This window comes from Cyprinus carpio, chromosome A21 (assembly GCF_018340385.1).
Source record: "Cyprinus carpio isolate SPL01 chromosome A21, ASM1834038v1, whole genome shotgun sequence".
NCBI lineage: Eukaryota > Metazoa > Chordata > Actinopteri > Cypriniformes > Cyprinidae > Cyprinus > Cyprinus carpio.
Genome location: NC_056592.1, coordinates 10577823 through 10599808, shown reverse-complemented (window position 1 = coordinate 10599808; position 21986 = coordinate 10577823). Strand labels below are relative to the sequence as shown.

General features: G+C 37.8%; 3 protein-coding genes and 1 long non-coding RNA gene across 7 annotated transcripts in view; 3 read left to right on the top strand and 1 right to left on the bottom strand.

Moving 5' to 3' along the window:
- LOC109060160 (ankyrin-1-like) overlaps positions 1–4306 on the top strand; it is a 70357-nt gene extending 66051 nt beyond the window's left edge. For 2 of the 3 annotated variants that reach the window (XM_042778960.1, XM_042778959.1), the window contains 5 exons: positions 1398–2058; positions 2224–2509; positions 2621–2701; positions 3799–3890; positions 4037–4306. In XM_042778960.1, the coding sequence (XP_042634894.1) occupies positions 1398–2058; positions 2224–2509; positions 2621–2701; positions 3799–3867 (1097 nt within the window). In that variant the 3' untranslated portion in view covers positions 3868–3890; positions 4037–4306. The remainder of the gene's footprint in view (positions 1–1397; positions 2059–2223; positions 2510–2620; positions 2702–3798; positions 3891–4036) is intronic. The other variant, XM_042778961.1, reaches the window with a different exon arrangement.
- A 3364-nt stretch (positions 4307–7670) lies between these two features.
- On the top strand, positions 7671–10825 carry LOC109046055 (eukaryotic translation initiation factor 4E-binding protein 2-like). The gene is made up of 4 exons (XM_019063849.2): positions 7671–7854; positions 7960–8159; positions 9504–9698; positions 10083–10825. Exons 2-4 carry the CDS (start codon positions 8024–8026, stop codon positions 10112–10114), a joined length of 363 nt encoding a protein of 120 aa, XP_018919394.1. The 5' UTR covers positions 7671–7854; positions 7960–8023; the 3' UTR covers positions 10115–10825.
- A 175-nt stretch (positions 10826–11000) lies between these two features.
- On the bottom strand, positions 11001–13613 carry ndr1 (nodal-related 1). Its single transcript, XM_019064131.2, has 3 exons — positions 12954–13613; positions 11391–12139; positions 11001–11299 (listed from the first exon to the last, which is right to left on the bottom strand). The coding sequence occupies exons 1-3, from the start codon at positions 13237–13239 to the stop codon at positions 11147–11149; spliced, it is 1188 nt and encodes a 395-aa protein (XP_018919676.1). The 5' UTR covers positions 13240–13613; the 3' UTR covers positions 11001–11146.
- Positions 13614–14070: 457 nt separating this feature from the next.
- Positions 14071–18351, top strand: LOC122134788. Of its 2 annotated transcripts, none has more exons than XR_006153084.1 (3): positions 14071–14678; positions 16800–16901; positions 17147–18351. It is a non-coding gene; the product is annotated as an uncharacterized LOC122134788 (long non-coding RNA). The 2 variants fall into 2 exon arrangements; XR_006153083.1 differs by having other exon boundaries at positions 17143–18351.
- Positions 18352–21986: the final 3635 nt, after the last annotated feature.

The following is a 21986-nucleotide window of genomic DNA, read 5'->3' as shown; positions in this document are numbered from 1 at the left end:
CATAACTTGTCCCTTATTGCCCCCTCACACGTGCAATTAAATAGTAGTATACTTAAATGTAGTATACGTTCAGTATGCTACAATATACTGCAATATACATTTAAGAGTGTTTTGTTCTTGAAGCTAATAAATAAAACTTTTTTGAGGTCGCCATGAAATAAACTTTTTGTTTTGTAAATGAATGTTATTTAACTAAGTTTGATTAGTTTGTTTATTTATTTGATTTATTTGTTTTTTTTTTTTTTTTATTTATTTTTATTTATCTTAGTTTGAATATTTAATTTTACTGTCTGCCAGACTTCTCTAATAATTTCATCTGGATAAATCCATCACTACTTATGTTACATTGTGACTTTAAATTATATTTTTTATAGTTTTTGACTCAATTAAGATTTGATAACTATTGTATAATACTGAGTTATTGCAAAATGTAGCTTTTGTCACTTGTGATATACTGATATACTCACGCGTGTTCTCAAGTGTTCTTTGCATATGGTTAAAAAGACTTCTTGAGCAGTGGTATATTGTTAGCAAACATCCAGGCTATATTTTTGCTATATTTAATGCTATTTAAACACTGCTCCAAATGTGAGCAGTGTTTAGACAGCATTAAATACAGCTTTTTATACAATAGATTGCTTTAAAGCAAAAAAGTACCAGTGTTGCTTTCAATTGCAATTACAACTTCAGTTTTTACTAATAAGTAGATCTCCAGTTTGTTGTTTTTACTCATACTGGAGTAAAACCAACGACACTAGGCTCTAAAATCAACACACTGTCCTCAACGTACTAAACAGAAGAAATGAATTGGAGAAGATTTCCATGTCAAAGAATGTGGAGTACTTATTACGTAATCACCATGGAGCAGTGGTAGTTCAAAGGTGTTTATCTTGGGCAAGTTGCTTCAAACTGGCCTGATTTTGTTCAAAATGTCGACACTTGATTTGGCTTAAAGTATAGTCTTGCTTTTCTCTTTCGCTCTGCTCTAACAATCAGTTTTCAAGCAAGATGCACTGTGTCCCATGATTGCAAATTCTGCTTAATATATATTATGCATTAAAGCATCCCTGTAAATGCAAATTTTGTTTCAAATGCCCCCAGGTTGAAAAACCCCAGAATATTCCTTTAAAAGTTTAAAATTCTTTTAAAAGCTGAAAATGGATTGCTTGTTGTGAATGAACGCAATCTCTCTCTGCAGAATGAACTTTCTGTGGCCCTGTTATATATGCTAATGCTTTGCGTTAAAGCACTTCTGTTCACCTATATATTGACAGACTTTGACTGCACCCAGAGCACAGTGTTATGCATGACCTTTCTGCGAGGGTCAAGACTCACCATGTACCCCCACTGTGTCTGTGTGGTGTTAGCGTTGCCTTTCTTGTCTGGCCATCTCTCAGGTTACGGGCTGGTGCAGGAGGAGCTGCTCTCCCCTGCTTCAATGCAGTACAGCCTGCCCTCTCCGCTGGGCATCGAGCCCTACTGGCAAGAGGTGTCGAGTCTTGAGTGTGCGCCCATTGCCACCACTGAGGAGGACACTATGATGGAGATGTCAGATGTGCAGGTGTGGCCGGCGGGGGTCAGTCCATCCCTAGTGACCGTTGAGGATTCATCCCTGGATGGTAGTAGCCGCGCAGACGACTCAGAGGCCAACACATTGAGCCTGCCCTGCAGCAGTTTGGGGAGGCCCAGCAGTGGAGCCAGTGGGGCAAGCGGCTCCATCATGGAGCTGGAGGAGGAGGAGGAGGAAGAGGATATAGAGGAAGACGACATACAGCACGAGCACGTGTCGGCAAGCACAGAAAAAGCGAGGGCCAGCGGCGCCGTCCCAAAGGCCAACTACAATGGGCAAGCTGGAGGTCAGAGGTCGGAGGACAAGAGGACAGAGGTGGCAGCGGTGGCGGAGGGCAGCAGTTTGACGGGTGTAGCTAGAGGAGGAGGAAAGGTTGGAAAAGGGACAAGTTCAGAGGAAAAGTTTTCTGTTCTTACAGGGCAACAGCTCTACGCTCAGTTGTGCGAGAGAACCGGACTGACCCGGGCCCTTGAACACAACGGGGACAGGTACGGATTATGTTAGTATTCCATGTTGTAGTTGTGGTGTGGACTTCACTATTCTCATAGAATTAAAACATCATTAAAACTTTAAAGTTATCTTTATAGTTCTTGGTGTCAACGGCCCTTTAGACAGACAACTTTACACTGTCTTTGGCCGTTCTTCCTTGGCAGGCTCAGTGGCGGTGCCTTCCAGCCTTACTCGCAGGAGAAAGACTCCCTTCACAGCTGGTCCCAACCCAAAGCAAGGCAGACCATGGAGGTCATGATGTCATCGTCCCAGGACCACCATCAGTCACCTGTAGCACAGGAGGCCCTGCTTACACCGGTATGTGATACAGGCCATTCCGAGGTCCTGCAGGGGCGTCTGCTGGGCACTCAGCCCTTTGATAAAGGGCTGGGTTTCTCCCATCAGGAGGGGGAATTACGTGCATGGGACCAGGACAGACGGAAGGCACAGGTGTGTCCCCTGGGCCTGTCCGGTCTGAGCAAAGAGCAAGTTTTTGGGCAGAGTCTTGACTTAGATTATTCTGTAATGATAATTAATCCAACTATTATTCCCTCTTTGCAGAAGGATGATCCAATAGATCTCACCAGTGATCATCAACATGAAGAGCAGTTTACTGATGAGCATGGGAATGTTGTGACCAAGGTAGGTCATCTGTTTTCTTTTAGGTTTTTATTTTTAATAGTTTCAAATGAATTTATTGATCTGACTCACCATTTTGAGATTTCATTAATGATGGGCAATGTAGTTTTCTGTTTTCTAGCATTTCATAGATATTATTTTATCATTTCTAATTGTCTAATTTGTTCCTAATTCATTTATTTTTTGCTATTTGTGATTGTTAAACTATTTTTCACCTTCACTTAACAATTTGCGATTGTTAAACTTTATTCTATATACACAGCCATTCAAAAGTTTGGATCAGTAATGTTTTACAATCTTTTTTTTTTAAATAGATTTTTATACTTTTCAAAAAGACAGTAAAAATTATTTTCAGAGCGTCACATGATCGTTCAGAAATTACTGTAATATGCTGATTTGGTGGTCAAGAAACATTTTTTTTTTTTGTGATACTTAATATTTTTGTGGAAGCCATGATGCATTTTTTTCAGGATAATTTGATGAATAGAAACCTCAAAATGACAGATTTAAAAAAAAAATGGAAGTCAGGTTGATTCCGTAATGTTGAATAATGTATGTGAATTTATTATATATATGGATGGATGGATGTCTAGCACAAAATGTACATTTTTAGCGTTTTTTAGCTAGACACTTGTTACAGTATATATTATTATCTGCTATTGGCTGTCCTGAAGTGATTAAGATTTTGAATCATCTCAGTGATTCTTTGAAACCATTCACCAAGATTTGTTTAGATTCATTCACTGATTGATTCAGTTTTGCCTTTTTAGGTTACATAATTACGGCAATAGGTGACAAGAAGTTAATGTGTTTTTTGTGCTCCGTAGGTCACTGAATCATTTGTGTTTGCTTACCATTTATTAAGATTTTCTTGTCTACAAATCTACTAAGAGACTCCGGAAAGAGCATAGTTGAATGAGATATTTCAGTTCATTAAGTTCATTTGAACTCAACATAGACTTATTTAATGAAGGGCATGTCTGATCAGTAAATCAATCTAACGAAATGCCCAAATTACCTCTAGTTAACAACTAGCACACTTACATAATGATTCAGTCATCTTTTCACTTGACTCTCTCCTCCCTCCTTCTTTTCTCCAGTTGGGCATGGATGGGAAAAGGGATGTCCAGACTGTGAAGCACTCCAGTCTGCGGAGAGTAAAGCACTGAAATAAACACAAACTGTCCTGAAGGTACGGGACAGGTAACATGATTGGTGTATTACATAAGAACAACTTCAAACCCATGGGGCAGTCTAGATTTGCTGAACTTGAGTGACTTTGCTTCAGACAATGTCTCTTTGAATTAGCTATTTGTTTATGAAGGATTGCTCTTCCAGGGTCCAACATCCACTGCCAAACCATCTTTCATCTACACACGACTGGGAGACTGGCAGACATTGAGCGATGAGGGACAAAAATAAAACATCCAGTGAAAGAACAACACATCGCGCCCAAATCCTACAGCCAAGCAACCATTGAGCGCCACTGGAAAAAAAACAAGGAGAAGGAGTTCTCTACCTGTAGTTTTGTAACATTTTTAACAGAAGAAAAAAAAAACATACAACTAGCATAGGGCATGAAATTTTTATACAAAATGTGGAGAAAAATGCAAAAAAAAAAAGCAACAAAAGTGCTTCCTGTCAACTGTAAACGCATGACTGACTGCTGCTGCATGACCTATGAGCTGTCATTATCTAAAAATCTGAAGGGGTACAAGGTAAAGGGCCGTTCCAGGACTCGCAGCGCGAGGGAAAAACCTTTAGACCTTTGATCTTGAAAACGAGAGACTATTGAAACAAAGGGTCTTGGGAACACAACAGCCCAAAAAAAAAAAAAAAGCAACAGTTCTTTATTTTGTCAAATTGATTGTCATTACACAGCAGCACAGTGGATGCTAGCCCCGTCACATCATTTTCCACAGGCCCTTTATCCTGTTATTCAATGTGATATATGCACTCTAATGCTATGTGAATGTGCGTCTGTGTGTGTGCGTGTGTGGCGGTATCTAACGCATGTGTACTCGCTTCTGGCTTGGTACTGAGCTTTTTTTCCGGATAGGTCAGAGCTCATTTGGTGTTTGCCATCGGGATGACAACAAGCCACTGTGCTCTCCTGCTCATGAGCGTCCGCGTTCCTTTATTTTCACTTTGTGAAGCATAGCCACGTTCTTTTGAACTGTCAGCCACCTTTTGCTTTTATATCTCTCATTTTGAATTTTAAGCCCCCCTCTGTTTAAAAAAAAAAAAAAAAAATCAGTTTATTTGTTGCAGGTAGTGTAGCTTTGTACGTAACACCAAAAATGGCAACCTAGGGAGGGCATGTGCTTTCTCTTTCTGACAGTTCACAACTCTAACCTCTGACCTACTGACCATCTGTTCATCCACATTTGTAGCTCAGCTGATCGACTTAAACCGCCATGTCGGACCGATTTCAGACTAATGTAGCATTGCATGCTGGTTAACACCACGTTTCATGCTGTTCTCTTGGGCCCGCACTAGGCCTGGATGTTTTTATTTATTTTAGATTTATTAATCAAGCTGTGCTGGTGAAAAACAAAACACAAAAACGGTTGTAGCTGTGATGTGTGGGGCTTGGGGACTATCTCTGAGTAACTGCCTTTGTAATGTTTGGGATTTCGGATGGAGTTATGTGACAAGGAAGCGATTTAAACTTTGCTTTTCGATTATTCTTTTTGTTTGTTTGTTTTCATTTAGATGTACAGTTAAAAATAGACCGATAAATATACAGACAGCACTGTGAAAGTCCACCTTAAAATTGACCCCTGAACTGTGAACTCACAACTGTCTGTCTCACTTTTTGGCTTCAAATGTCTCACTTTTACCAGTACCAACACACACCAACAAGGTTATGTGGTAACTATCAGAAGCTTAAACTACATCTATTGCAACTTCATGTAACCGATTCCCTATTAACGTCATTTGCATGTGTTTTTTAGTTGTTATTCTTTATTTTTAAGTACGAAAGAGCCCAAACATACACAAAAACTCTTGAAGTATAGTCTACCAAAGCAATAATATCAAACGTGCTGCAACAGTTGGAATACTGCGTCATTGTTGGTGTGTGTGCGTGTGTTTTTCTGTCTACGAGTGCTTGTGTGTTCAGTATAAACTGTATTAACCCGACATTTTAGTAGCATTTGTAAGACGTATACGATTCAAGAGATATAACAGCATGCATGAGTATCTCACACCGTATGCAATTATGTGATCTACATGCCAACTCGAGTTCACTGAACGGTAGCTGTTTCTCTTTAATGGACAAGGTTTCTTTGAACGGCTGGCAAGCATAATGAAATCAGGTACGGTGCTCAGAATTTAATCACAGCACAGTAGCTTACATAGTCACGAGCACACCGTGATATACTGGCTCACACATTTGTGTAGTTTAAGTTGAGGGATGCCATTGAATGAATGAGTGAGTGAATAAATAAATGAACTTATCCTCCAACAACAAAAAAAAAAAGATTTATGGATGCATGGACAATTGGGCGAATGACAATGATTGTACTTTCATATTTTAAGAAAATGTTTAATCAGATCCTAGTGTTTTTGTTTATTTCTTGAAATTGTGTGCTTTGTGAGACTGCACACATCCCTTTGCATTAAAACACTCATGAGTTCTGTCTTCACTGTATATTGTTTTCTACAGTTCACTCAGGATTATGTTGACAGATGATTTCTCTTCCATTATTCTACTTAGTGATTTGTGGTAATTCTTACATCCACTCAAAGGAGTATAAGGGTTATCAGGGGTGTTGGGAAGTGGGTAAGTGAAGTTTTTATTAATTAATTAGTTTTTATTTATTTTTGGAACAAAACTATTTAACATTGCAATCATTATGTATTAAAAACAGTTTATGTACAATGTTTAACTGTTGCAACAATAGACTTCACCTATACTCCTTTAGAATGGATTAATGACAATATAAACGCAATATCATATTACTCTGTACTAAGGAATGCAACTGCGCACATGCACAGAAAAATATGTTTTTAATAAAGAATCTATGTATAAATATATGACAAACTATATTTAATTAGAATGCTATGCACCCTTATTAGAGTTGTTATGGATGTACTTTAAGTATATTAGAATCCAGTAATACATACATGCCCATGTCATGGGGAATGTAGAGGCTTTGTAGCTATTTGAACATGGTTTCATTTCCTTTTTTTTATTATTATTGTATAACACAGAGAGGAAATATGAACATTGAATATGTATACAAGCCTTTTATTCAGATTCATTCTGATATGAAGATATGTATATAGATCATTTACCCTGCACACCAGCTCAGATCATTTACAAACATTAATAAAGAAAGATGTGACATATTGTGACACTGTGTGCATGTGTGAGAGAATGTGCCAAATATTACTGATGTGCATTTATAAATCTAGTAGGATTAACTTAAAATAATTAATGAACAGAGATGGGTTAAAACAAATCTTCAGCTCTAACTTGTCACCATAGTCACAGAAAATCTCATGGTGTTGACATAATAATCATATTTTGCATATCGAGTATTAAATTTGTATATCCACGTGTATTAAATACAGTAGTTTTTCTGAAGTTGCTGTGTATTGTGCTGTAAAGAAAATTAATTATTAATTTTATTTTTTTTTTAAGGAATTTGTTTTTATTTTTGTTATTCGAAAATGGCTTTTTTTTTTAAATAATTTTGTTAATATTAAGAGAAAATCAAACAGAATTTTATTTTTATATTACAAAGAACACCCTCTAAGTAAGATCATCTCTAAAGTAATTTCGGTGGAAGTATCGCCTTTAAAGTACACAAATAGCAGGTAAAGGTTTGTCCATGAATCAGCGTAACGGAAACAACTCGTGTAAACGTCGGGGGAAAAAACTACATTTCCCATCGCGCTCTTGCAGTAACGCCGCACACCAGTGGGGGCGCCATCACATCTCTCCGTTTTAAATATCCCTTTCCTGCTCGTGTTTTGTTGAGTGCTTGGTGTGTGCATGAGGGAGTGAGAGAGAAAACGTGGTCACGGAGAAGCCTAGCATTTTAGCTAGTTTGCGAGTGTGAATGTGTGAATGAAGTGTTATACAGGCTCCAATATTTAGTATTATTTATTTTTGTATGTAGTCAAGTTTGCCACAAACGGACAAGGTAAATAATTCTAGAAAGTAACGTTAACTTGATACTGAACTGCTGCGAACACATACATTTTCCCGGTTAAATTCGAGCTAAACTGTTTGATTCTTTTGCTTTAAGGTGCAAAGACACTATTTGATAAAGGCAGCTGGCTGAATTAGTGATTGGGAGACTAGTTTTGAAAATGTCCTTGAGCAGTCAGAAGACCACCAGTCAGGCAATTCCGACCACCAGACGAGTCACAATCAACGATGCGGCCCATATGCCTCATGATTACTCTACAACACCTGGAGGGACCCTTTTTAGCACGACTCCTGGAGGTAAATGCAACGAACTTGCAGATGAATCGTTTGGGGTCATTCGCAGCTGTCGCAGTGCATGCACTGGTTTTGTTTTGACCGCGACATAGCGATGCATCTCAGAGCTCGTGCACCGCTCGCATTGTCTTTGTGCTTGACAGACCGCGGTGCGCGTGCTCATAACGCTCCAGCCTGTTTGTCTTGAATTGTTTGCCCTTTAACTGTACCTGTGAATTGGGTAATAAATGCAGGAATGTTATCGTCACGACGAGAAGAACATTGTTTTCGTGACACGACGGCAGCCTTTAAAAGTCTTGTGCTTGTTTTGCTAAACAATGCTCTTGTGGTTTTCTCGGAAGTTGGAATGGCAGAAATAATGTTCTAATATGCTTAAATTATACAATTCTAAATGTAGACATAGGAATTGATTAAATTATGAAATGTAATACTTATGCATTCTACATAAAAGATTATTTCATTAAAGAGGAAAAATCAGGCACTTGAGCAATTGTGAAAAATTGATAGATATCTCATGTCTGTTATAATTATTTATTTTTTATGTTTTATTATATACATTGTGGATTTTGTCAGATGACAGAGATTGTAAACAGTCGACAAAAGAGGACGTGTGGACTCTGAAGGCATGTGACTGTTGGTTTCCCATTGTAAACGCCCACTTCTGCTTTTCTAGTGCATAGGGACGCTTTTCTTATTATTGTAAACAGTGTATCATTCACTGTTTGTCTAGATTATCAATTGAGCCGTAATGTACATCATGGGATGCAGTAGGTGCATGATATATTGCTCTTGGGAATTTTGGTCATGTGACTTTTTGTTGGTTAAATAGTGCATCATGTTTATCACTTCTGTTGTCATTTGTGTGAATGTTTGATTACTATGTATAAACCAATGTTATGTTTGTACGTGTTTCAGGCTGTGGTTTACACCATAATGCACTGATTAGCCTTAGTTCGAGGATGTGTGTGTGTGTGAGATGGTTCAACAGGACTGATAGGAGAAGAGCTGATTGTATATCTCACTACTCCATTTCAGCCTGTTGCGTTTCTGTTCTTAGAAGGAAATAATTTAATGAAAAATAGGTTGCCAAACAGTGACACTTTACAAGGCTCAACTTTTAATGATGCAACTCTTGAATATTGCAAACTGCACAGTCATAGGAGCATGTTTAAACTTGTTTGGATTGAATGTAACCCGCAATACTAACACAGCACAGACTGAACGCACCTGACTGGCCTCCATTTATTACACAGGCTTGTCAGTGAACTTTGCTCTTGCAACCTGTTGTAGGACTGGTGTTTCCTTCCCATAATATAATCTTGATTTGATTACTAAATTATTATATAGGCACCCGGATCATCTATGACCGAAAGTTCCTACTGGACTGTCGCAGCTCCCCATTGGCCCGCACACCACCCTGCTGCCTCCCTGACATTCCAGGGGTGACCAGTCCTCCTTCGGTCACCATGAAAAATGACAAGGCCCACTCCAAACAGACTGTCAATAATAACAGCATCAGCCCCCCAGCGGACAAGAGCGCAGGTAAATGTGCACTGAAGCTAAAATTTGAAAAACATGATTTTTCTAAAAATGGTGGTTTCAGTCCAGTAAATGTTCATCTTGAAATATCACTAACAGTATAAAATTTATTCTTAGGTTTACTTGATAAAAATCATGAAAGATTTCACAGCTAAACAACATGTGTACCATGACCTGAAGGCCTTTTACTTGATAAAAAAAAAAAAGTATAAATGATCAATCTGATGACAGAGTGCATGTAGTAGATTGTGTACAACAGGTTTTTCAGCAAGGTTTTGATCATATAGAGGGCTTAGAAAAGTATGCATCAAATATAATGCAGTAGGCTTTATAGGGTTAAAAATATTAAACTAAAATTCTTTTTTTTTTTTTTTTTTTTTTTTCAAGTGGATGATGCCCAGTTTGAAATGGACATCTAACTACAACAGAGGACACAGAGGTGACAACTGTAACAAATATTGCTGTTATGACAACTGTTCCCTGAGAGGATAAATGCACAGAAGACTTCTCCTTCCATGTCATCTGTCTTTTTCTCTTTCATTTATCTACTGTTTAAATGATATTTTCTTTTCCTGTACTGATGCTGTCATTCAAGACGCGCACAAAGCCATTACTTTAGATTCTCGACATCAGCTAACACTGTTGTGCCTGAAAGAGCCACTATCTCAGATGTCAGATAGTGCATCCCAAGCACATCGATGCAGCTCTGCTTCTGCCTAAGACATGGAAGACATCTCACAGGCCATCATGCGACACTGTTTGTATGATACAGATTTGTGTAGTTTTACAGAATGGTCAGTAGAGAGAGCAAGGGTTCTATTCTTGGTGATATTTTTATCAAGAATCATGTGGAGGAAATCCAGATGCCAACTCCTATAAATTTTGCAAACCACAATCAGTGAGTTTGACCACTTACCATTTGGCATTGATATTTTTGTAATGTAAAATCTAATTTCTGTTTATCCTAATGAGTATGTTCACCTAAAGTGTCATCCAACAGAATGTAAAACGCCTTTTTTTTTTTTTTTTTTTTTTTTGCTGTCAAGTTCTTTAAAACTGCCCTGTTAATTCTGAAGAGACATTTAAGTGTAAAAAAATAAATAAAAAAACAATAAACACCAGAGAATTTATACGTTTTCCTTATTCATCTGCTGATTTTCAACAACAACAAAAAAAAAAAAACACAAAATACATTTATTTCATTATGAAAACACTTTATTACATTTGGTAATTTACATACTCTACTATTTACAAATTAGGCAAACACACAAAGCTTTTAAAAATAGCATTAAGTAATCCAGGTGCCTCAGTGCAGGATACCTTATGATTCCAAGTGAAAATACTGTACAAATTAAAGCAATTTTTCTTTATTTGTGCTTAAATATGTATTTCTGGATTTAAGGAACATATCCAAAAAGTGCTAGAGTTGATTTCATTTGTGGTTTGGAGACTCAGTGGCAGCCACATTCTCCTACAACCATCCCTTCGTGGTGTCTCATGACCATCTTGCCGTTCTCGTAGTAGAGCATTGGGAGTGGAGCCAGACGGGTGGGTATGCAGGACAAGCACGGGACACGGTCTGGGTGGTGCAGCTTCAAAAGACTCTGCAAATGAGAAGACGACAATCATTAGAGTCAGTCTAGGAAAGAGGAAACGTTTTAATTGCAACTATTTCAAAGATTTAGAGATTCTTACCTGCATGTAGGCATGGTTGGTTGGGGTGAAGGTCTCATCTACAGGTGTAGGACAGCTACCTTCACATCGATAGGCATTGTAACGCTTCGGATATACAATCCAGTCGCTCCAACCAATCTGATCGAAGTCCACCCACATATCCACCTTCCTGCAGAGAGATTTCTTCTCCCCTTCTTGCAAAACAACTGGAATCACACTGGCTGCTGCGTCACGCACTCTGTCTTCAGTCCGGTGGTTCCTCCTGTGACGCCGAGGCACAGGTTCAGCTGCACCACCGGCCCGGTCCAGAGCTACGTACTTGGAGTGCTCTGCCGTCTGGATGAGGGTGGATGTCTTTGCCCGGTTCTGCTTGGAGTAAACCACCATCATGACCCTGTTGGCTGTAAGATGCTGGACGTTTTCGTGCCCCTCGCCCTCAGATCTTGTGGGCATCTGAGTGGGTTCCTCTGAGAACACGCTCTCACCTTGGTGCAACCAGTACTTGAGCAGCGTTGTGATGTTGAAGACCCTCCAGGAGGAATGGGAGGTTGAGTCAATTGGTTTGGCCTTCACAGTGCCGAGGAGGATCCTTACTTCGTCGCAGGGGCTTCGGTCACACTCACGTTTTGATGCGTGATAGATGTCCACCTCTATCTCAGAGGCGAATTCTGGAAGGCGAATGCGAAGCTCAGACCGCTGGACTTTGTCGCTTGTTGATATGGAGGACATGTCAAATGTCACGGCTAGTTTGTCACCAACCTGATGGCAACCTGAAAAACACATGGACAAGAAATTAGTGACTGGTCAAAGGACAGACAGTTAAGCGTTCTAGAAAGGATAAGTGATGTGTGGTGCTTAATTATCTTGAAGGATGTTTTCACACATGGCCACATTCGGGACAAGCAGTTAATAAAGTAGAATGTTCTTATTGTTTAGATGTGTATTGCTGCCCAAGTCACTTTGGAACAGACGTCTTGAAGCTAATACACACAGTAACTAATAAGCATAATACATGACTTGGCTAATAGCCAAGAACCAGCTAAACTACCTATCAAATCATTTTCCCCGGGGGTCTTGTATAAACCTGAAGAGATTTGTTTTGCGATAATGACCAGTGGGTGACTTTACATATTGCCACTTTACATATGGCTACTTTATTAACTAAACAAATAAGTAAATGTAAATAAAACAATGTTTTATTTCATTTTTTTTTTCGTGGAGGTAACAAGAGTTAGAATATAGTTTATATAGGCTACAGTCATCATTCGCGATGAATGACCGCTGAATGCAGCGACTGACCGTGCAATAAAAATAAAATGTCGCTTATATATTTTATATAGGCTACAGTCATCATTCGCGATATATTATATATATATATATATATATATATATATATATATATATATATCATTCATTAATTCAATTGAATATCATCCTTTACATCTAAAATGTCTAAGAAGTAAACAAAATACCTATTGGCTATTGTAAAACTTTATAATGGTAATGTATAATATAAAAATAAAATGTTTCAAATTAATTTTAAAATAATAATAATTAAATATATATATATATGCATATACTCACTCTTGGCAACGAGACTCAAGACCGAATCGGACTCGTAAAGAGTTGGATTTTCATGGCTCATATGTTTGTCGTCTCCGGTTAGAAGGGTCCGGTAGAGGTGCAGCATATACAGCGGATATCTGTTCGTGTGTCGGCTGTGACCCGCCTGAGCTCCGCGGTTTTTACCAGGTGCTCGCATCCTACTCCTGAACGCCTCGTGGAATCCAGGAAACGACGCCGTGGAGCTCACCAGACCGACCCAGAGCGCGAGAACTGCGCTCAGGACACCGCAGACGAACCACCTCATGTCAAACCTAGGTTATAATCTAACACACTGAGGCGGAAGACTGTCCCCGAGATCCTTCTCCTACACCGTCCTCTGGAAAGTGAACTTCATGAGTGCTGGCTGGCCATCTAAGTTCACTTATAGAAACTTACAGTCTTTTGATGGTCTGTGAGGTCCTTTGGGTCTTTGAAGTGCCCCTGTGATCCATAAAGGGATACATGTCCCTGGGTCGTAGTGTATCGAAACCAACAGTCTTTTGTGCGGCAAAAGGTGTGAAAACATTAAGTCTTCTCCTCGAGTGCTGTGTATTGAAGGTCCTTTTGAAAATGTACTTACAATAATATTAGTGGACTACATTTGTTCATCAATGTCACTCTGATTAAAAGGAGAAAAACACCCTGACTGCTGGATTATTTCTTAGTTTGAATGAAAATAGAGGAGGATTGTTTCTATGTGTTTTCATTCTATCAGAAGAACACAGTAATTATGTCACTGAAAATCTCCACGTTATTGTAACAGCAAATATTTTTGACATGTTACCGCCTCATTTGGCTAGGCTATTTGATTTTACAAATTACAGCATGTCATGACTATATTCTTGTGGTTGTGGATGATTGTTATAGACTCCAGGTAAACCTGTCTCTTCACAAGGAGAGATGTGGTGCTATTTATATAGGTCTATTGTATTTAACGACCGGTATGTCAATTAAATACAAAATGATTAAAAAAAAAGTATCATTATTTTTTATAATAGACTCCAGGTAAACTTTTATTATTATTATTATTATTATTATTATTATTATTATTCAGCATTAGCAATTCGTGACCTTATAGCCTACCATGTGAGCAATGAATTATTATATGTAGGCCTATTGCCTCTAGACCAAAAATAAGTATTTCCAGTCATGTTTTGGATAATGTTTGCATTCTGGAATTATACAGACAGAGTCTTGATTGAGAAATTAAAGGGAGTAATAAGAATTATAGAGACATTTCAGTCTGCTGATAGGCTACTCGTCGTGTTTGACGTCACTGTAAAGCCACTTGGAAGAAATGAATGTCAGAAACATCAGATATCGTCTGACAATTGCGCATCGTGCATAACAAAATTCTGAGAAGTTCAAGAAATTCTTTCTTTCTTTCTTTCTTTCTTTCTTTCTTTCTTTCTTTCTTTCTTTCTTTCTTTCTTTCTTTCTTTCTTTCTTTCTTGCTTTCTTTCTTTCTTTCTTTCTTTCTTTCTTTCCACATGTATTAAAGAAGCTTATCCAACAGGTGGCGCTGCCTTCAAAGTTTTAACTTTTCTCGAGCGCAGTATGGCTTGCCAAATCGTAATCAAAGTGATAAAAAGTTCTCTCTTGTAGGCAACTAAAATATCGGCTGCTCATCCTTGCATCGCTCATTTCTCCCAACGCGGCCTGTGTGGTGTGTTGACAAGATTTGCGCTAATTCTGAGTGCTCAGGTGAGATTCATATGACGGATGTAAACAACACACACACACACACACACACACACACACACATATATATATATATATATACACAGACACACACACATTAAAATTAAACACACACACACACACACATTCACATTATTTCACGTCACAGAACTGAAGCAGACCAGCTGTGAATGTCAGTGGCAATCTCACACATAGTAACACTGATAAGCAAGACAGAAACTGGCACTGAGCCTTCTTCCCACACACTCACTTATCACATACGGAGCCATTTGATGATAAGTGTCAGATCTTATAAATTTTTTCCCCATTGTTTTGAATTGTGGCTTGAAATACTTTGTTTTCTACTAAAATACTTTTTGTGTATATATGCATGTCTGTCTATCTATCTATCTATCTATCTATCTATCTATCTACCTTACAGTATTACAATATTATGTTTCTGTAGATTTAGTTGTTTTTACAGCATTTTTACTGTATTCTTAATAGCTTTGTACCATGTGTGTGGTGTACACACACTGGTCTATAGTAAAACAAGAGCACAAAAAAAAAATTAAAATGTCAATGTAATTTGAGTGGTCATTTAAATATTTTAGTTGTGTTGCTGGACGCGGTCATGTGGCCAATGCTCAGATTAAATAAAGAAAATGACACAAAAAAAAATACAGGTAAAAGATGATACATTAATATAAGTAGTCTAAATATCAGATTTGACAAGAATCTATCTTTCCACCCATCCATTATCTATATAGCTGTCTAGCCATCTATTGCTCTTTTTCTGACATACATTTGAAACTGGAACTTGAAACTTGTTTATGATTGTGTATGTATGGTATGGACGCTGCAGAACTAGGTGACGCTGACTTGCTGTGACAGACACGCCTTGCTTTGAGCAGACAGCTTTATTAATCGCCAGGCACCCTGATTGCTGTGAATCGGTTTGCAAAACAGAGACCTAAGCCCTCTCTGGTAGAGGAAAAAGCGGGAGCATGGAGAAGGAAAACAGAATCAAGCCCTTTGTGTGGTGCTGGAAGAAAAGTGCACACTTGCGTTGGGGATGGCAACAAAACAAAAAGGCCATGAAATATGAAAGGGCCGCCTTTGTGTCATTTGAATAATGGGGATAATTACCCTCTGTCCAGCGAAGCACCTGCATTTGAAATAAGCCTTTGATACCAACTTAAACCCAGTGAGATGTGCTGTTTGATTAAGATTCAAGCAGATGCTGTCTCTGCTTTTACAGCAGCTGGAGAGATCACTCTGTCAACAGACTGACTGCACACCTATGAATTCATATGTGATGATAAATAGATATACATCACAAAAACAGAGGGTGGTGCCTTGCTCCAAACGATATTTTGGGGGGTTAATAAACCTCATCTCATTAACAAAGTGCAGATAATGAGAGGCTCCATTATTATTATTATTTGCTAATTCTATCTGGGACTTTCAAAGCAGGTGGGACATCATGTGTCTACAGATATCTCAGTATAAACAGATAGTCTTTAAGAACTTACAAAGCTATCTCTTTTTAATTTGGTTGCACTGCCAAGAATCCATAGATGAATCAGCATCTCTCATTAAACCACAGTCCTGACATTGTTCGCTAGAAATGCCTTTTTTTCTGTCAGAAATTGCAGGGACACTGTAACACGAAGACAATGAAATTGCTCAGAAAGTAGACGTGTTTTGTTACTTTTTATTCTCAACGCATTAGTGGCAATACTGTATATGACAAAGATCATTGTTGCTGGGGGCTTGAATCCCTCACCACAATGTGCTCCAATATGGACCCTTTATTTCATTTTGACCATGGAGAGGTCAATATTGGTTTAGGTTCAGAATCCATAATAAAACTATTAAATGGATCAATGCTGTATCTTTAACTTTTACTGAGAAGGAAGAATATTGAAGTTTTCATTATTACAATAGCTAAATAGATCACATAGAGGAATTGGATTCCAGTTAGTTGTGGAATCTTCTTTCATGCATCTTGAATGTTGGTGATGGTCATAGACAATCCTTTATCAATGCTTTTATTAGACAGCTGAGTAAATTAATTCAAACTTTCCTTGGTGTGCACTATTAAGATCAGTAATCGATTGCTTGTTCTTTTCTCTACTACAGCCAGCCATGTGCCACTCTGAATCTGCCATGGTAAACATCAAGATTTTCAGGGCAGCTGGAATTGACAGAAATAGAGCATTTGCCTCCAGGACAGGATAATGAGTATTTGTGTTTTGCTTTTGTTTTGTTTGGACATAATGCTAAGTTGTAGATACTGCTGCAATATCTCTGTGCTGTTCCTTGATGCTGAGGTGCAAAAAAATGAAAATTTCACAGTTTGGATGTGGAAAGATTCAGAGAAAGTAATGTAAAAATGGGGAAAGGTTCAGAAAACCATCTATCTATCTGATTTTTTTTCTTTTCGTTTTTGAATGTTTGTATGTGTCTCGATTCATACTCGGAGTCAGAGTACTTCAACATGGAACCATCTTTATTCATCCAAATAAAGAGACATAGGAGCAAGACACAGACGAAGCAGGGAGAACAGACGTATAACAGCAGATGAAGAAACTAGAAGTGGGACTCACTATAAATACACGGGACTGATGAGGGGAAGACGAAGAACACCTGGAACTAATGGAAACACATAGGAAACCTGGGATTAAATCAAAGATGCAGGAGACAGAAACTGGGTAACAGGGAGCAGTATGCTCATAGCAAGGCTGCATTTATTATATTTTAAGAAGGGGGTTCTTTGCAGTGAACTCATCTTGTTTGGGGGTCCTAGGCATCAAAAGGTTTGAAAACTCCTGATCTAGAATCCAGTCACTCTCCTAATTCTCAGCTCTCTCAAAAGCCCACAATCTAAAGCAGATTGGTAATTTTCATAACATTTAGTTTTGAGTAACAGAAATGGTTGACACATGTAAACAAAAGTTATGGATTTCAGCCACATCCCATAGATGAAAGTGTTTGGCTTATTTTTAAGATCAAAGGAAGTTCCTTTCATTTAAAAGGTGTACTTCTCCACAAATTGGAACTCTTGTCTCGCTAACCTTCCTATGATGTTTTAAACCAAAGATTTCAAGAACTTTTATGTCATGTCCAAACAAATATCTTTAGGCCCAGCGTGTAAAATTAGGTTATTTTTCTATACTCAAAAGGGGCATGAATGTTCGCCAGATAACAGGGTTTGCCTTCTGAAGGTTGAAGTGTGTTTGTGATCCGTGTGCCACAGCAGTGGGTGATAATGCCACCTCCCAAAGCTGGCCAGGCAAACATCAGCATGTGGCTTATCTCTGATATTGCACCACCACACCACAGCTTTGGTTCCAAATAGTTCTACTGTTGAATGTGGAAATAAATAAAGAAATAAACATTCTTTTGAGTAGAAGAGGCTTAGGAGAGATGAATTAGGCTTTCTTGGATAAACTGTCAGTCTGGTTTATCATGCTACAGAGCTGTATCTATTTCTGCTTGTCAACAAATTTCGCTCTGATTGGCGGTGACAGTCTTAAATTTAGAGTTAAACCCAACAAAGTCTCTTGTCCTCAAGTTGTGGGGCAATGCTTACGTCAAACGCTGAAAAAGCAACCTGTCTGAAAGACCTGCAGAGAAATGACTTTGTTGTAATACACTGGCAATTTTTTTTTCTTGCAGGGAAAATGTTCATTCTGCCTGGATTTTTTTAAAGCTTATTTTAATTTTAGAGCTGACACTTGAAAGTTTTCATCTTTAAAATAATTGGATAATTTAAAATAATTTAAAATATATATATATTGCAGAAAAAAAGTGTTGATTAAGGAAATTGGAAAATTACATAATTTTCTTCCAATATTAAAAAAAAAAAAAAAAAAAACATGGCTGGAACCAATACTAATAGATAATACTAGTTTTTAGACTTTGTCTGGAGTTATTTAGTTGGCATTCATTATCATCGTCTATGATGACATCAATCAGCCGAAGGGCAAGGAAAGAGCACCCTCAGCTGTCAAAAATGACAGGTCTTCTCTCAGTTTGATTGCAGTCATCTCATACTGTGTGCACTACATCTGTCTTTAAGAGAATGATCTCTGCTATCTGTCATGTCACAACTCTGGAGTCCATTCTCCACAAAACAGTTTGTGCTGCAAATTTAAATTAAGCATTGAAAGCATTATTGTGGCAAAAGGAAGTTGCAAACATGTAGCATATAGGTGACGCATGTCGATTTTTAAAGTGTGTTCTTTTGAATAATGTGGGGGTTTGTGTCCCCTTCAGCACAGCAAATTACACTGGTGATTCAAGCCTTTTATCTTGGTGATCTGTGTGGACTTCCTTCCAGAAATGACGGCAGAATGGTGAGTCATGGGACTCAGAGTGAATGTGAACACTATAAAGCAGTCCTCCTGATTGAGTGATGACATCTATCACTTGTGGGAAGGTCGTCCCGCCTGATCTATTGAGAAAAGGCCAGGCAGAAGCACATGTGAAGTGCTTTGATTATTTCTAACCTCAGTTCTCTTGTAAATTCTTGCATTAAATCTCTTGCATTAAATGTCTATTTTTATAGCTAATATTGGACTGTTTTATATTCTGAAGGCTGTTTACTGTCTGAGAGTGGTTTGTATTCAGTGTGTGTGTGTGTGTGTGTGTGTGTGTGTTTTCCCCTCAGATGCGTGTGGTCTATTGGACAAATGATTAAAGATCTGTTGATGGGCATCTGTATCTCAGGTAGATGAATGCCGTTGACCACATCACTCAGTGAGGCAGTGAGTGGATGTGACGTGCACCAGAGGGAAAGAACAGAAGAGCAAATCAGTATTCACTCATGTGAGTGCAGTAGTGGCGCGGTGGTTCATACCAGATTGATAACACACTACATGCAGACCATGATGAAATGGGTGGAAACAGGAGCATTTTATATGTTTAAGGTGATTCAGAATGCTTATTTGTGCATTTAGGTAATTAATAAAGTAAAGCTGATAATGTTTATTATTAATAATTATAACTTTAGTCTTTTTTACAATATTATAATATGTTGTAGTACATTTATGATAAATACACAACTGTTCAAAAGTTTGGAATCATTAAGAAATAGAAAGACATTCATATTTTTATTCAGTAAAGAAGGATTAAATGGGTCAAAAGTAAAATGCTACTATTTTGAACTTTCTATTCATCATAATTATCACTATTTACACACACACACAAATAAATATATTATGCAGCACAACTGTTTTCAACATTGACAATAATAATAATTCCTATTGATAATAAAATAATGTTTTTTGAGTGATTTATGAGAGTTTTTGTTTTATTGAAGATTGTGTTAATGTTGATGCATTTTTATTTTTGATATATGTTTATTGAATTGCCTATTAAATAGTATTTCAGATTATTACTGTTTATATTGCTTTTTTATTATTAAACAAATGCAGTCTTGGTGAGCATATAGCTTGGTGAGTTAGTTTGCAAAACAATAAATACATTTATAAATGTTTGTTTTAAATAAAAAAACATTTTCAAAATCATTACTATATAAAAAATTATGGGTTTTACAATACCTGGTCTATACAATGAACTTGGTACATCACGACTGACGGACACACTCTGACTTGAGTCAAAAGACATCCACTGAATCCTGTTTCCTTTCAACCTCATGGGGCTTTCTCGGTTTACACTTGATCTGATAAGATATTGATGATGCTGGTCAATCTCAGCATTTCAAGTTGTGTAAGTTAGTTTATGGTCCCCTGATTACTTAAACGCTGCATGACCCCACCGACTATAACACCTTAAAATAATCCAATTTTCAGAGGAAAAGAACAATTACATGGTTTGTGAGTATCTTCATCCCAGTGGCTTTAACAGTTTGTTGGAGTTTGCTAGAATAAACACCAACACAATTGCTCTTCAAATCGTGAGTAATTCAAATCATTTCAAGCTACTCAAGCTTGACTTTAAGTGATGTTGAAAGAAACCCTTTCAAGCGCCAATATATATTTTTTATATTTATTATATATTTTTGTACAATTGAGAAGACCAACAACATAACAGAAGGAATCGATACATAAACACATAAAAACATACTTTGATTCATGAGAGTCTTAACAGGCACCCATACCAATGTTTCCACAAATAAAAACCATGAGCAAGAAAACTGAATTATTTGACAGCTGTTCAAGGACAAGTGAGAACTGTTATGTGATTTCTACAGCAAACCTCAGGGAAATACTAAACATAAATTCCCTTGATAGTGTCTAAAACATACTAAATATTTTACTTCTCTATAGTATTAAGCCACATGAAACTGTATTACAGGAATTTACTACAGATGTGAGCTGTTCTACATTTATATTTATTATTAAAGGTGGGGTATGTGTTTTTTGAAAAACGCTTTAGAAAACCAAGTTGTACCGAGTACCAAAACAAACTTGTAGCCAATCAGCAGTAAGGGGCGTGTTTACTCATGATGTGGATGAGAAAACGCTAATTTCAAAGGACGGACATTAGCCAAGCCGAGCGATGACAGAAAGATAGAGATAGCGGAAAAAAAACAAAAGAGGAAAACGTCTGCGGAACAAAAGAACGCTTACGATAAGGCAAGAAGTACCCGTGTAAATTTTGGATCAGCTTTCCAGCGTTGGAGAGAATTCAAGAATTCGCGGGAAGGCCTGTGATTGGACGCTGAGGTTGCTTTGTTTCTTCTCGATAGCTGAGTAACATTGGTTTTGCTTTGTTTCACAGAACTAATTAATGCTGGCTTTTGCTCGAATATGCTTTTGTGTCATGTTCGCTTGTTTGTTCATCGGCAATCGTATTGTCATTTCCTTCAGCTATGATAAAGACACTATAAGCCTGGAGCATTTAAACCTTCTCCACTGTCTGTTTGAAGCGCCAGCTCCCAAAGCCTGTCCGAAAAGTAAAATAATATGTTTAGCACAGCAGATAATAATACAGCAGATTCCGCCATAATCATTGCCTGGATTGTGTATGTATTTGTGGAGCAGAGCTATCAAAATAGGGGCGAGACCCTTTTGGGGTAGGGGTGTGTTTGTTTTTGGTGATTTAAAATATCAACATTGACTACCAGAAATCACTTACCCCACCTTTAAAGGAATAGTTTACCCAAAAATGAAAATTTATTTGTGGATATGGATGAGTTTGTTTCTTCATCAGAACATATTTGGAGAAATTTAGCATTACATGATTTGCTCATCAATGGATCCTCTGCAGTGAATGGGTGCCGTCAGAATGAGAGTCCAAACAGCTGATGAAAACATCATAATAGTCCACAAGCCACTAGTGTTAATTTTTTTGATTGTA